This window comes from Lepidochelys kempii, chromosome 4, assembly GCF_965140285.1.
Source record: "Lepidochelys kempii isolate rLepKem1 chromosome 4, rLepKem1.hap1, whole genome shotgun sequence".
NCBI lineage: Eukaryota > Metazoa > Chordata > Testudines > Cheloniidae > Lepidochelys > Lepidochelys kempii.
In genome coordinates this window covers 66,116,441-66,131,661 of record NC_136383.1, presented here as the reverse complement: position 1 = coordinate 66,131,661, position 15,221 = coordinate 66,116,441, and the positions used below count along the sequence as shown (strand labels likewise).

The following is a 15,221-nucleotide window of genomic DNA, read 5'->3' as shown; positions in this document are numbered from 1 at the left end:
TTCAAAGCAGTGCAGACTGACGCATGTTCATTTTCATCATCTGAGTCAGATGCCACCGGCACAAGGTTGATTTTCTTTTTTGGTGGTTTGGGTTCTGTAGTTTCTGGATCAGAGTGTTGCTTTTCTAAGACTTCTGAACGCATGCTCCACACCCCATCCCTCTCAGATTTTGGAAGGCACTTCAGATTCTTAAACCTGGGGTCGAGTGCTGTAGCTATCTTTAGAAATCTCACACTGGGACCTTCTTTGTATTTTGTCAAATCTGCAGTGAAAGTGTTCTTAAAATGAACATAATTTGCTGGGTCATCATCCGACTCTGCTATAACATGAACTATACGGCAGAATGTGGGTCAAACAGAGCAGGGGACATAAAATTCTCTCCCAAGGAATTCAGTCACAAATTTAATTAACACATTCTTTTTTTAAACAAGCATCATCAGCATGGAAGCACGGCCTCTGGAATGGTGGCTGAAGCATGAAGGAGCATACGAATGTGTAGCATATCTGGTATGTAAATACCTTGCAGTGCCGCTACAAAAGTACCATGCAAATGCCTGTTCTCACTTTCTGGTGACGTAAATAAGAATAGGGCAGCATTCTCTCTTATAAATGTAAACAAACTTCTTTGTCTTAGCAGTTGGCTGAACAAGTAGGACTGAGTGAATTTGTAGGCTCTAAAATTTTACATTGTTTTATTTTTGAGTGCAGTTATGTAACAAAAAAAATCTGTATTTGTAAGTTGCACTTCTACGACAAAGATTGCACTACAGTACTTGTATGAAGTGAACTGAAAAATACTATTTCTGTTGTTTATCATGTTTACAGTGCAAATATTTGTAATAAAAAATAATATACACTGATTTCAATTACAACATGGAATACTATATGAAAATGAAGAAAAACTGAAAATATTTAATAAATTTCAATTTGTATTCTATTGTTTAAGTGTGATTAAAACGGCATTTAATCAACAGCCCTACTAATGGCTCAGATATCTCCTCAGTCAGCTCCTTGAATATTCTAGAATGTTTCAAAAACCCCTAGCGACTTGAAGACATCTAACTTGTCTAAGTAATTTTTAACTTGTTCTTTTCATATTTTAGCCTCTGATCCTACCTCCTGGTCACTTGTATTCACTATAGTAGCAATCGGACATCTACCAAACTTTTTGGTGAAAACAGAAACAAAAAAGTCGTTCAGCACTTCTTCCTTTTCCACATTTTCTGTTATTGTCTTTCTCCTCTCATTGAGTAATGGGCCTACCATGTTCTTGGTCTTCCTCGTGCCTCTAATGTATTTGTAGAATGATTTCTTGTTACCCTTTATGTCTCTAGATAGTTTAATCGCATTTTGTGCGTTGGCCTTCCTAATTTTGCCTCTACATGCTTGCATTGTTTGTTTATATTTATCCTTGGTAATTTGACCTAATTTCCATTTTTTATAGGACTCTATTTTTTCAGATCACTGAATATCTTGTGGTTAAGCCGGGGTGGTCTCTTGCCACATTTCCTATCTTTCCTTCACAGTGGGATAGTTTGCTCGTGTCCTTAATAACGTCTCTTCAAAAAACTGCAAACTCTCTCATACTATTTTTCCCCTTAAACTTGCTTCCCTTGGGATCTTACCTACCTACCTACTCCCTGAGTTTGCTCAAGTCTGCCTTCTTGAAATCCATTATCTTCTCTGTGCTGTTTTCCCTCCTACCATTCCTTAGAATCATGAACTCTATCATTTCATGATTCATTTCTTGTTTCTGTTTCAGTCTTGAATTTGTCAGATAACATTTTAATTTTAAATAAGATCGACCACTGATGTTACAATAAGGGACGAAGAAAAACCTAAGCAAGAACCATCTTTTACCTTTAGCTTACTATCTGAGGACTGGTCTACACTAGCGCAGTAAATCGATCTAAGTTACGCAACATTACGTGAATAATGTAACTGAAGTCGATGTAGTTAGATCCAGTGGTGGCTACACTGTGCTGTGTCGATGGGAGAGCATCTCTCATCAACTTCCCTTACGCTTCTCGGGGAGGTGGAGTACATAAATCAATGGGAGAATGCTCTCCCATCGATTTAGCATGTCCTCACCAGACCCACTAAATCAACACTCGCTGCATCGATTGCAGCAGTGCCGATCTACTGGTTAAGTGTAGACATGCCCTGAGTTTACCAGAGGAAATTTAGGAAGGCCAATGAAGTCTCACATTCACTTGCAGGAAACAGTCTATGAACAAGCGTATACCTGTTTTACTAGTTTCTTTAATCCGGCAGCAATGCAAGCCTACAGGCATTCAGTTTCCACACATAACAGGAAAATAAACGGATCCTTTTTTGGTTCACTTAATTGCCAAGTCCGATCTTTAAAGGTGCATGTTCTCACAAAAAAAAGATTTTTCTAAAAACCAGGTAAATGCTCTTTAACAAAGCCTAAAACACAAGTAATTCCTATACAGGATTTTTAATAAAGGGATCTCCTGCTCATGACCATCTCTAAATCAAAGTAAACAAAGGCAGCTTAGCACAATATATATGAACAACTAGTTAAAACTAATTTAATAGTGACTTAATACCAGCTCACACTGTTTATCCAGGCCCAAAAGACCACTGCACTACAATAACTCCATTGTAGTATTATGTACCTATTTGCAAAAATAAGTAAAACTCAGTATGTTTGTTTCAAATGGAAAATACATCATGTTCATGTAACAGCTAACGGCAAATCATGGCTATTTCAACTTTTTTCTATGTGCCAAAGCGAATCGAGGAAGAAGCTCAAACTCATTTTCCTGTTAACAGATGGACTGAGAGGACAGTCAGTTAGCATAATAGTATATATAGATTAATACCTAATAGCAGAAGGACCAATCTATAATTATTTGCACATCAGTGCAGTTGTATATAGCTATTCTTCATTGAAACTGCAAAATCACACACTTTTTGAATATTTGTTCATTTAATAGATTGGCCCATTTAGTAGACATAGTTTCCTAACATATGATCTGAATAGACTGAACATAGCACTTCCAATCCTATTAAATATATTACATGTAAATATCATAAGAAGCTACCTGTAAGTGGGAGCCTCTCAGGTGTTCAGTAAATCAGTCTACAGACACAGTATAACAGGATCTATTATATTATATCTTAGGTATTTTACAACCCCCATGACCACGATACATGAGCATCTCACGATCATCAAGGTGTTTACCCTCATAACACCACTGTGCTATTTGCCCTATTTTACTGGTGGGGAACTGAGGCCCAGAACGACTAAGACTGCCCCAAGGTCACACAGATGTCTACAGCAGAACAGGAATTGATCACCCTATCTCCCACTGCCTAGGTTAGGGATCTAACCACTGCATTATCCTTCCAAAAGATTCAGGGCAGCCTTTTTTATCTTAGCTTCTAAAGTCTCTGGGGCAGGGACTACATATGGCATATTTGGATGGCACTTAATGTGAGTATTAGCAGAATACAAATAAAATATATTTTTAGCTAAAATAAACATGAGGGTAACAGAGGAATAGATTTGCATTTATAGCCAGTCCCAGGACACAAATGCATGTGATGACATTCAAAAGTGCAACTCTTATTTCAGTAGATCTAGTCCGAATCAAAGCTAGACTGTCTTTTCAATATACAAGTAACTACAAACTGTAAGATCACTCACCAGGTCACATTATATAAATTACCAACCCCAACATCATTAGATTCATCTTCAAACAGCCAGGTAATCTGGAGCTGTGAAAATGAAAGCTGCATCAGACTCAGAAGCATTAAACCTGTGGATATCTGGCCTTTAACATCCCTCATACTACTACTAGGATACAGACATTTTACTTCTCATGCCCATAAACACAAGAGGAAGCCAACACTGTCAACATCAGACTAAAATATGTCCTCTCAGACAGAACCAGCATCCAAAACACACAAGGCTGCTTGCAGAGTCAGACAGAAAATCTCTACACAAAAGCCCTGACAAGAAGAACTTTATTTTTAATTGAAATTTGGGCATCCATCCTAATGTTATGTACTGTAGATTAGAAAGATATAGATTTATAGAAACACATGGTTGGAAGGGATCTTGAGAAGTCATCAAGTCCAGTCCCCTGCACACGTAGTCATCAAGATATATACGGAGAAGTTTTGCCCCTGAGGAATCAAACTTTTCCTGAATGGGCAAAAAGGAGCTGCCATGAACACATGAGATGAGTATTAACAAAACCTCTGTCATTTTTGATCGTGCAAGAGCTCTCCACAATGAGATTAAGAGGTCTGTACCCTTGCTAGTCTGGCAGGATACAGCACAGCATCATCAAAGACTTATTATGTGTCTGACAGAGCCCTCAGACAGTACCACCACAAGCCAACAGTATCCAAAGAGAACTAATTAGTAAGATGTGAAGTTACCATTTCAGAATGGGAACACATGTGGCCTAGATTGCTGCAAAGGGTGGTAATGGAACATTTATTTTGATTTGTAAAATGGTAATATGAAGCCTATCACTTCCAGGTCACTGATTCAAAACATGACTAAAACCAGTAGTGATTCCAATTGATGGCTATTCTGTGGCCAAGAAAGAGAAGATAATTTCAGTCCAATGCCCAGTAGAAAACTGTTTATTTCAGGCTTAAAGACTGAAGCGCAAGTATGTGGTGCATATAACAATGCACGATTTCTTTCCCTCAGGGTTTACTATGTGTGAATGGCTAGTGATCTAATGCTCAGAGCAAGAAAACGGGGAAGTGGAGAAACAAAGGCAGAGGGTAACAAGAGCAACTGGAGACCTAAATAATACAGCTTACCAAACAGCACCTCTTAATAAGCAACCAGCATTAACTCTCCAGAATAGCTACTTCAGATCTTAAAGCAGCAGAAGCAAAGAAGAGGGAAGGGCTGAATCTTCTTGATACATGGTAAGAAAATATTATAGTGGGAGGGATAATAGCTACATTTTTTATTTGTATTTTTCATTGTTGATTGGACTCTTTCATTGCGACATTTCTAATCTCTTTGAAGTGTGTCTGCCATGAATGAGTCATAGGTAAGATCAGCTGATTGAGTGAGTGGGATGGGCAAAGTCCTTGTGCTAAATACCGACTGATATAAATATAGAGCTATCTAGCAAAAGTCCATCCTTGAGCTGACAAAAAAAATAAAAGCCAGACTTAGTAGGCCACTGACAAAATGAGAACATAGGAGCTTGGACCAAGTGGGAGTAGGTGACTTAGTGGACTAATGTAAAGGAAATGTTCAATAAACTAAACTTTAATTTAAAGGGGGAGGTTTATTTTTGTTTGTTTTAAGACAAAACTCAGTGCAACCTAGCACTGTCAGAGTGAAAACTCCCAGGTAGCTATGTAGGAAGAACACTAGCAGCAAACTGATAAGTGTGGGGGATACCCAGTTTACTACACTAATGCTATGCTTCAAAGCCCACTAAAATCTTTCCATTGACTTCAGTGATCTTTGGATTAGGCCCAGAGTACAGGATGTGAGAGTACTAGCCTTGGGAGCATGAACTACCTTTCCATCACAAAGGTGGGGAATTTTTCCACATCAGTGTAGAAGCACATTAGTAGTGTAGAGGATCTTATAGCTGGTGTAGCTATACTGTGAACAGAGGACTTCACTTTGCAGTAATGGCACTTTTCTCAAGCAGAGAACAGCCACATTTCAGAACACACACACACACACACACACACACACACACTTGACTTTCACTAGAAAACTTACATGATTTTAGTACAAAAACCCTTTGTTTGTCTATTTATTTAAGGACTTGCTGATACATTCTCTACTAGACAGCAAGATTACTGTCAATCTATCATTTGTGAGAAACTACAAACTAGTGACTGGTGTTTTCTTTGCAGCACATGCAGTACTGAGGATTTGAATGTAGGTAATCAATGTGTCAGGGAGCCTGATTTTGCACTTTAAAAAAAGGAGAATTCTGTGATCACACAATTTCTGTCTAATATTTTTCTCTCTTTCTTATGGTTAAGATTCTAGCAGTAAATCCTATTATCTTTGCAAGTATAAGGAAAAAAAAATCACCTTATTTTGCAAGAGCAAAAATGTCAGAAACCACAGAAACAATTATTAGGAGAAGTCCTTACTCTCTTACCTGTACATTTTCTTCTGTAACCTGAATTTCAGCAGTGTAAACATAATCAATAAGCATTCTCAGTGTCCAGCCATCCACTTCCTTTATTCGAACTCTCTTTGCTCGACTCTCACTCATTTCACCTGCAATACAATTTTGTAGTCTTTAATTTAGTCATCGGGAGGCGAACTACTGTCAACGACGCTACTGCCCCTTGTTGGGGATGGTTTTAATTTTTTCGCTGGGAGAACTCTCTCCCGGCGACAAAGAGCAACCACACAGCGCACCTTACAACAGCCATTGTAGGTATGCCGTGTAGACACAGCCTAAAGGTAGAGTAACCCAGATTATCTGAAGTTACTAAAAGGCTATCTAAGGTACTTATGTGGCCCCTATCACCATAGAATCTGACAGTCTCTTTATCAAGGCTCCTTGCTTCTGCCACTCATTAGGTTCTATCTTCGGATGGGAAGGACAGACCAGGGCTAGGAAGGGTGAAGCGTCTCCATTCCTGCCTCTTCTCTTGAGTTACTCTGTCAGAATTTAGGCTCTAGAGCAGTGGTTCTCACCCGGGGCCCCTGGGGGACCGTGAGCAGGTTTTGGGGGGGGGGGTGTGCCAAGCAGGGTCAGCATTAGACTTGCTGGGGCTCAGGGCAGAAAGCCAAAGCCCCACCACATGGTGCTGAAGCTATGGAGCTCTGAACCCCGCCACCCGGGGCTGAAGCTGAATCCTGAGCAACTTAGCTTTGCAGGGCCCCCTGTGGTGAATGGCCCTGGGCAATTGCCCTGCGTGCTACCCCATAACGGCGGCCCTGGCTTTTGTATGCAGAAAAGCAGTTGTCGTGGCACAGGTGGGCCATGGAGTTTATAAAGGATGTTGAGGGGCGGCCTCAGAAAGAAAATGGTTGAGAACCCCTGCTCTAGAGGAAACACAGGAAATGCCTGACTGAATCAGACCTGTGGTCCATCTAGCCTAGTATTGTGTCTCTGATTGTGGCCAGTACCAGATGTTTGAGAAGACGGTGCATGCAACCTCATGTTACGAAAAGTGGGATAATCTGTCCTCCACGCTATATCTCCTCCCAATCCTTAGTAGTTAGTTATTGGTGTAAACCCTAAAGTCTGAGGTTTAATATCTTTCAAAATGTTAGCATTTACAATTATAACTCTGAATGGAGAAAGAATGCAGAAAATTCCTCCTTTCTTCCCTTTGGTTGTAACCAGTTAAGTGAGTGAAACTTGCAGGTCAACACGTATGAATGTGGATTATTAGAAGTGTAACATAATAAGAATTAAAGATTAAATTTAGGACTTTGTCAGTGGAGAATGGCCATATAGCATAGGCAGCATGGTTGATTCTTATTGGAAGGAAGCATTTGCACCTGTAGCACACAGTCTTCCAATCCTTGAAGCAACGTTGGTGTTGGGTTTAAAACTCCCACCACACCAATTCACTGAATAAATGGTTAGTCTGTTTACATAGAGATATTTTGAATGTGTGAGATAATAATACTCAGCATTTAAAATACAGCTAACTTAAAAGGCTTGCAATTCTACGTTATCAACCAGATGGAAAAAAGCATAATACAAAAAGTTGCTTTCATTTGAGTTTAACAGAAAACTAGGATGATTATCAGATTAAAAAAAATATCAGTGCTCACTAGTAATCTGTGTATCAACCACAACTGAATACTTAAGGATTAATAACTGGAGAATTCTTTAAATGTCATTTCTATGCTGCACTAAGTGAGTATTCAGCCAAAAATGTGGGGGAAGAGGGGAGGAGAGAAGAAAGCACAGAACAGAGCAGAAAGAAAATATTAACAGATTTCAGTCAATTCCATATCATAAACAAATCAAATCTATCCTACATTTACAGTTTAATCTCAGTAAAGTGATCCCTGTTTCCCAATACAGAGTTGTATATACAACTAGAACTTCTGATCCTAATTTGAAACTTAGTTGTCAAAATTTTGTTTTTACTCTTTTTACCTGCATGCCCATGTCAGGAATGTAGCTGAAGTTGTAAGATGCATATCACAGTGATTATATCTGATGTCCCATGTCATCAAGAAAAAAACATTAAGGACCAGAGTATATCACAGAGTGAGAGGAAATAGCCAAGGAATTTTAAAATAAAATTATAAAACACACATTTAATAATAATTTTCATTTTGACAGCATCTTCCATGAGAGGGTTTCAAAGTAATTTATAACCAGTGAAGAAGTAAATCCGCAACATTCAGAATCCACTGGGAGGTATTAAGGATCTAAACCTACTTTAGCCCTACAAAACATCTAACATACCTGCTGTAATAACATAACAGCAAATTATTAGCGTGGAATGAGAAGAGACAGAATCCAGCCTGTACAGAAAAGTTATTGCAACAATGCACAGCATATCTGTCACTCAATTATCCAAAGAATACCAAAATATGCACTCCAGCTGCCAAAGCCACTGAAAGCATTCATGTCTAACAGCTTACAACACTATGGGACTGAGGAATGTACTTAGGGGAAAGAAGAGATGTTAAAGGGACATCATTTACTTAAAGTCCAGAAAAAAGTGATTTAACCTACTGTTACATAGGATTGTTACTGCTGAAAAGGTTAGAGAATCTCTTTCTCCTTTACTTTGAACGTGACGGCAATTTACATAGTCATTTTCTACTGTTTCCACTGTTTGTGTGCATCTTTCACACAGAAAAAGGAAGAGAAAAACAAAAATAAATAAAACAAGAGAGAGAAATACCAAGAATTGTCAGGAGGACTTAGAGGAAAGAGAATCACCCAAACCTACTTTTAACTCCTTCTATACAAGAGACTGGATTTCAAGTTGACAGTTCCCTTTAAGGTTAGAACAAGCTAACATATAAAATAGACACGGTTCCTTTAATTTTAACATCTTATTAATATATAAAACAAAGCAAAACAAAACTCTTTTGCCTGAGCACGGAGTTAAAGGTAACAAGTGTTAAAAATATTTAGTACCTGTAAACATGGCATGGAAGTAAGGGCTGCAAGCGGCTAGCACGACTCTATGAGCTGCAATTTCCATGTCTTCAGCTACTATCGTCACATCACACAACAAGTTCTGACTGTTTTGAAAAAAATATCAAAGGAAGAGTAGTTTTACATCAGCAAATCCATAGTAGAAAAGCACATAACATCTACCTCACAGTAAACATGTTTTCCCCAACAAAAACAATGTTGATAAACTAACATTTTTAACTCTGTTTCAAAATACACACGGCTGTATACAGCTGGTGCTTGGATTCATGCAGCTTCCTAGGCGCAAACTAATAAATTCTGCTTTCTTGCTTAGTGAAAAGACTTGTATGCCAAATACAGAACAACTTATATCAGCCGAAAAGAGTTTAAGGCTACATACTCTGGAGGAATCCTCTTTCCATGCCATGTATCAATATGGACAAATACTAAAAGGTTAAGATTCACTCCCAGGTAGTTCAGGGCTATGAGCTTCCTAGTCAGTGATGAGCCCAAACTTCAGAGTGGCTTTCTTTGTTGTATTACTTTCAAAGTTCGTTCCTTGTTTACTATTCAAAATCACCATAAAGTCTTCTTTGTTATTGCTGCTTTTCAAGTATATTTTCATCACCAAAAATCTCCGAACCAAGAAAAATAGCTTAGTTTTTTCTAAGGTGTTGTTTAGCGACGTTGGTCCCAGGACATGAGAAAGACAAGGTGGAAGAGGGGGGTTGGGAAAGATTTCTTTCAGGATGCAGTGCCCATCCAGTATGGCTTGTAATTGTTTGATGATATCCCGTATGGATTGCAGTGTGGTGTGGTAGCTGAGAACTAGGAGTGTGCGGTCGGTGCATTTTTTCCCTGTATTGAAGCAGATTCTCCCAGGATATTTGGATGGACCATTCCACGATGAAATCTACTTCTCTGGTGGAGTGTCTTTGTTTGGTGAAGGCGGTTTTAAGTGGGTGAAGTGCGTATCCCACAATTTCTGCTTAGAGAACCACCACCCATCCATCAAACTCTCTAGAACACTCCCCCACAAGCATCAACCTGCAGGACACCACAATCAGCCTCAACAAGGAAATCCTATAGACAACTATATACAAGAAACTCATGGATCACCACACACTTACTTTCACAGATCTAGTAGCCATCCCAAACACAACAATAAATCTGTTATCTACAGCCAACCACTCACAGAATATGTTCCAAGAAGGAAGTCCAGGATACACACTTAAAACTGCCTTCACCAAACAAGGACACTCCATCAGAGAAGTAGATTGCATCATGGAACTGGTCATCCAAATACCCCAAGAAAATCTGCTTCAATAAAGGAAAAAACCCACCAACTACACACCCCTAATTATCACTTACCACTCCACATTAGAATCTGTGTGGGGTACCACCAAACAATTGTAATCCCTATTTTATGGGGACCACATCCTGAAAGAAATCTTTCCCAAATCCCCTCTTCTGGTCTCAGACAACCTCCCATCCCCTAACCTCTCTAAGATCACCATCAGAAGCAAGCTCCCCACAAACCAGGACACACCAAACCAAATGACAGCAGATCCTGCTATGATAGATGCAAAGCCCATAGACATATCTCCACTGCTAAGTGGATCAATACCCCCCACACCTTCCAAGGTCCATAGGTCCTATATCACAACATATAGAGTACCTCATCCAGTGCATCAAATGCCCCAACGACGACTTGGGGGAAGTCAGGCAATCACTATATTCTCGACAGAACTCACATAGAAAAACGATAAACAACAAAAACACCTTGTCACCCATGGGCAAACTCTTCAAAAAACTCTCACTATCTAACCTCTCAGTTCTTGACCTCAAAGGAAACCTGCACGACACCTTCAAATGGCAAACCTGGTAACTTACATTCATAACTTTGCTAAAGACTTAGGGCTTGTCTACACTAGAAAATTAAGTAACTTTTTTTTTTTTAATAATGAAAGGGTACACTCTGAAGCAATTCTGTGACAAGCTTCTCAGCTGCAGAATCAGAGTCTACAAAAGGGCTCTAGCGGTAACATAGCTTGGTACATATGCAATATAAGAAATCAGTCTAGGTTTTGTAATATTAACCATTTTCCAATTAGAATGCTTTTGGAAGTCCTTGTTTATCAGCTATTAAAGCTGTTTGGGAGGCATAAGTAAGAGAAGTTCCATCACGATAAAAACAGATTACTGCGAGGCATAAAAATAAGGACTAAATGGACAATTTGTAGGGGCTAAATGGACAATTTTCAGTTTTTGGGGGGGAACTTACATCTGCATAGCAGATCCACAAAATCCACACCCCTGAGAGATGTAGCTATGCCATCCTAACCCCCAGTGTAAATAGCAGTAGGTCAACAGAACAATTCTTCCATCAACCAAGCTACCGCCTCTTAAGGAGGTGAATTAAGAACCTCTCCCTTCAGTGTAGGTAGGGTCTACACCGAATCACTGCTGCAGTTGTGCTGCTGTAGCGTTTTAACTGAAGACTTAATGTTGGTGTGTAAGAGTTAGTAGATGGGTGTCCCAGTGATCAACACTAGGATCGATGTTAAGCATATTTGACATCTACTTAGAGGAGATTGTGACTTATGAAGTGGCAAGATTTACCAAGGACAAAATTATTCAGATTAGTTAAGAACTGTAAGGATTGTGAAAACCATTGATAAGATATAACAAAACTGGGTAAATGGGTAACTTGACATCAACCAAGATTCAATGTAGGCAAGTGAAAGGTTATACATATTAAAAAGAATTTAAGTGTTCATGCTGAGGGATTCTTAAATAGTTATAACCTTACAGGAAATGTCTACTGAGGTGCACATATCTCAAAAGATATTTGCTTAGATTGCTGCACAAATGAAAGAAAGTGTGAGCTGGGAGGCAGTATTAAAAAAATACTCAATAATACAAAAAATGGCTACTTGAAGATACTGCCTTATTTTGAACAATATCATGTCTTTTAGTCAACTCATTCTCAAAGCTGATAGTGTCCTTCAGTGGTCTTGTGTAACGGCAGTCAAAGACATAAAGAAGGTTTCCATAGAAAGATTAAAACGTTTAGGATAATTTCATTTGGAAAGACAAGAAAGGGAAAGTTAGAGGTTTAGTAAACAATAATGAATACTTTCAAAGAGGATCAAACGCCTACTAAATAGTTCCCATAATATGAAAACAGATCTTAAGTTAAAAGGCAACACATTTAAAACTGAAGGAAATTCATTATGCAACACATTGTCAAACTAAGGTGCACTAATATGGAGTTTTTAATACTTTCTATTAAAGTCTAGAGGAAACAGTCAAATAAATCTAATTAAGCCAATTGTTCTGAAGTCAAGCTTAAAATAATTAAGTTTATTATTTCAAATCCAAAAGGAATGCAAATACAAATATAATGTGATCTGACAAGGTCCTAAAATTTTGACATCAGTTTTACTCAAACTGAAGCTACCTTTCAGTATCATCAGTAAACATTTGTGGCAGCTACACTACTAAATGCAACTATAGTTGAGATTTGCTTGGCACCATTCCTATTTAAACTTCTCAATTGTTTCTAAATACAAAACAGAAACTGCTTGTACTCTCTCAACAACAATCCTGACTTTAATAAATCCTGAAAATTGAAGTACATTTTTAAAATAATAATCCAGGGCCTTCAACAATGAACTCTGCTGGGAAGTCAGCTCCCTTTGCCCACAATGAAACAGCAAAACTGAGATTGGGTTTGTTACTTCTGGGCACGATAGAACCTACGATTCATTCTTAGACGTGACCTCTATTTCTACACTCTCCCTCCACTCACTTGACCCTGCAGCTCTGCCACATTCCTTGAGATTGTGAATCTGGTTACCATAATCCTTGGAGGAACAAGAAATGTGGTAGGGTGTAGCATGACAGCCATTCAGTTTGGTCAGCAGTGTAAGGATGGGCAGGAACACTTAGAAGGGGATAGCTTACTCTCAGGCTATGTATAATGTCTTTTTACTATACGGTCGGCGTGATGTAGATTGCAATCTCTTTGGGGCAGGGACTATCTCCATGTTTGTCCGGAGTGGCACAAACTGTCAAAGTTCAATAAATAACTAAGTATGGCCACAGTGTCAGTAGCAGCGAGAAGACATAGCCACATGCAACGAGTGAGAATCAAATATTGAGGCAAACTTTACTAAGAGATACAAATTGTTGTTTTATGCCAAAAGAGGTTAATATTTTTAGGTAAGGTAGGGAAAAAAGGTAGGTATATGAAGTTTAAAATCTCAGGCTTTGTCTATAGTAGGGAAATTCTGCAAAAATTTTGCGTCGTCAACACCTATTCAGCTGAACCAATGTTAGCAACTGTTGTAAGACCAGCTATAAACAGTTTTGAGTACCACATCACCTAGTTCTCTTACTAAATATTCTAATTGACATGATACTAAGAACAGTATCAACACAGGGCTTCCAGTGTTGCAATGGTTGGAAACTTGACAACAAAAATATCTTAATGCATAAGAGGCCTATGTGAAAAGTGACCTCTTAACTGAACCTATTTGGAATATACTGTGCAACAGATAGCGCCACTGAAACAAACAAAATTCTTCAGATGTTTTTCATACCCCATAAGCAGGCTTGGAAGGATTAGATTTTTATCAGTAAATGTTGGTCAATATCGATTTCACTGTACATACACAAATCCAGGAATGAATATCTCCAACAATAATAACTGAAATTTACAGATAGGCAAAGTAAGAAAAATAATCCTTGATATCTTTAAATCAATGATTTACTTGGTATATTTTGATGTGATGTTAACAATTTGTGTTTTTAATTATTATGAAGTAACTTGAATCTCAATATCTACTGTCATGAAACAATTATTGTCTGACCCTCCATAATTTCATGCAACTGTGAAAATTTAAACATATAAAAATAAAAAATGCTTAAAATCTATAATGTTGTTCAACTTTGAAAGTTTATACCCAGAAAAATGCTTACAAATAAACACTTATATCTGTTGAAATTATATAAAAAAATCAAATGTTGAATTCTGCCAAGCCAACACATAAGCAATAACTCTGGCTAGCTTGTCAAGGGTGATATGAATATAGATTCCATCAAATTACTTTATGACTACCAATAAGTTATCACTTTTTAGTTTTATAATTCATCTTATTGGTTTACCTGGAAAACTACGTTTGTGGGATTACACATCCTATTTACGGCAGAAACTTAAATTAAAAAAATTTGTGAACAACTGAAAATGGATGACCCCATACACATGCATAAAATGAATACAATACGTACCTTCTTAATTCATTCATAACTTTGAAAGCTTTCTTCATATGCCAAGGATTCACTGTAACAGGGCAGTGTTTTTCAGTATTATCATCTTTCAGATCCACAGGCTTCTGATGGCAAAGTTTTGTACATCTATAAACAAACAAGACAAACAAGTTTAGTTAACATTTCTGTCTACTTGAAAATCATGATCCCAATTCTTTTTGCCAAACTTACTTTTTACTCAGAGTGATTTCAAATTCCACATTACCAACACCCTGTACGTGTTTTGGAAAATATACCAGGCACCTAATAATACTAGTCAGAGGAATGCATCTACTAGCCAGGTTGATGATAAAGAAGAATGTTAGCCTAGAAAGCTCCATGAGCAAAGGCACTAGTGAGGAACCCATCCTCCCCCTTACCAATCCTCAGCTTCTGGGAAAGAAATGGGTACTGGAATTTTTAACTAAGTGCTTGGATAGAATTAAGGAGGTAAACAGATTAGGTTGAAAACAGAACTTTTGTGCTAAATAAGATAAATAAATAGGTCAGTAGGCTAAAAAAACAATGTCTTAGCCAGATAAGGTAAGAGGCAGAACACCCAGAGCACCATTTACTGACAATGAGTAAGATAAGTTAGAAATGAAAAGATGAGGTTGAGCATGGGCAATGCATGGACAGAGCATGCTGCACAGGGATTGGTTCCTGCAAAGTAACCAAGCCAATCCAAAAACATTTGATGCAATGTAATATGTAAATATATATATAAAGGAAGAGGCTTTCTGTGTAACTTTGGATGTGTGGTATTTCCTATACTCATCTACACTTGAGTCCGATCAACTCAGG

General features: G+C 38.2%; 1 protein-coding gene across 9 annotated transcripts in view; it reads right to left on the bottom strand.

Annotated features, from left to right (window-relative positions):
* Window positions 1–15,221, bottom strand: part of KLHL2 (kelch like family member 2) — a 105,470-nt gene that overhangs the window by 85,306 nt on the left and 4,943 nt on the right. For 4 of the 9 annotated variants that reach the window (XM_078852501.1, XM_078852500.1, XM_078852499.1 and 1 more), the window contains exons 1-2: window positions 6,135–6,224; window positions 3,677–3,747 (exon numbers count right to left, since the gene is read on the bottom strand). Coding sequence is in view for 4 of the 9 variants with exons in the window: in XM_073341542.2 (XP_073197643.1) it covers window positions 6,135–6,256; window positions 9,105–9,211; window positions 10,783–11,003 (450 nt within the window). In the remaining 5 variants the exon portion in view is untranslated. Of the gene's footprint in view, window positions 1–3,676; window positions 3,748–6,134; window positions 6,257–9,104; window positions 9,212–10,782; window positions 13,819–14,399; window positions 14,526–15,221 lie in introns of those variants that run through there. The other 5 variants (XM_073341542.2, XM_078852498.1, XM_073341545.2 and 2 more) reach the window with 3 other exon arrangements.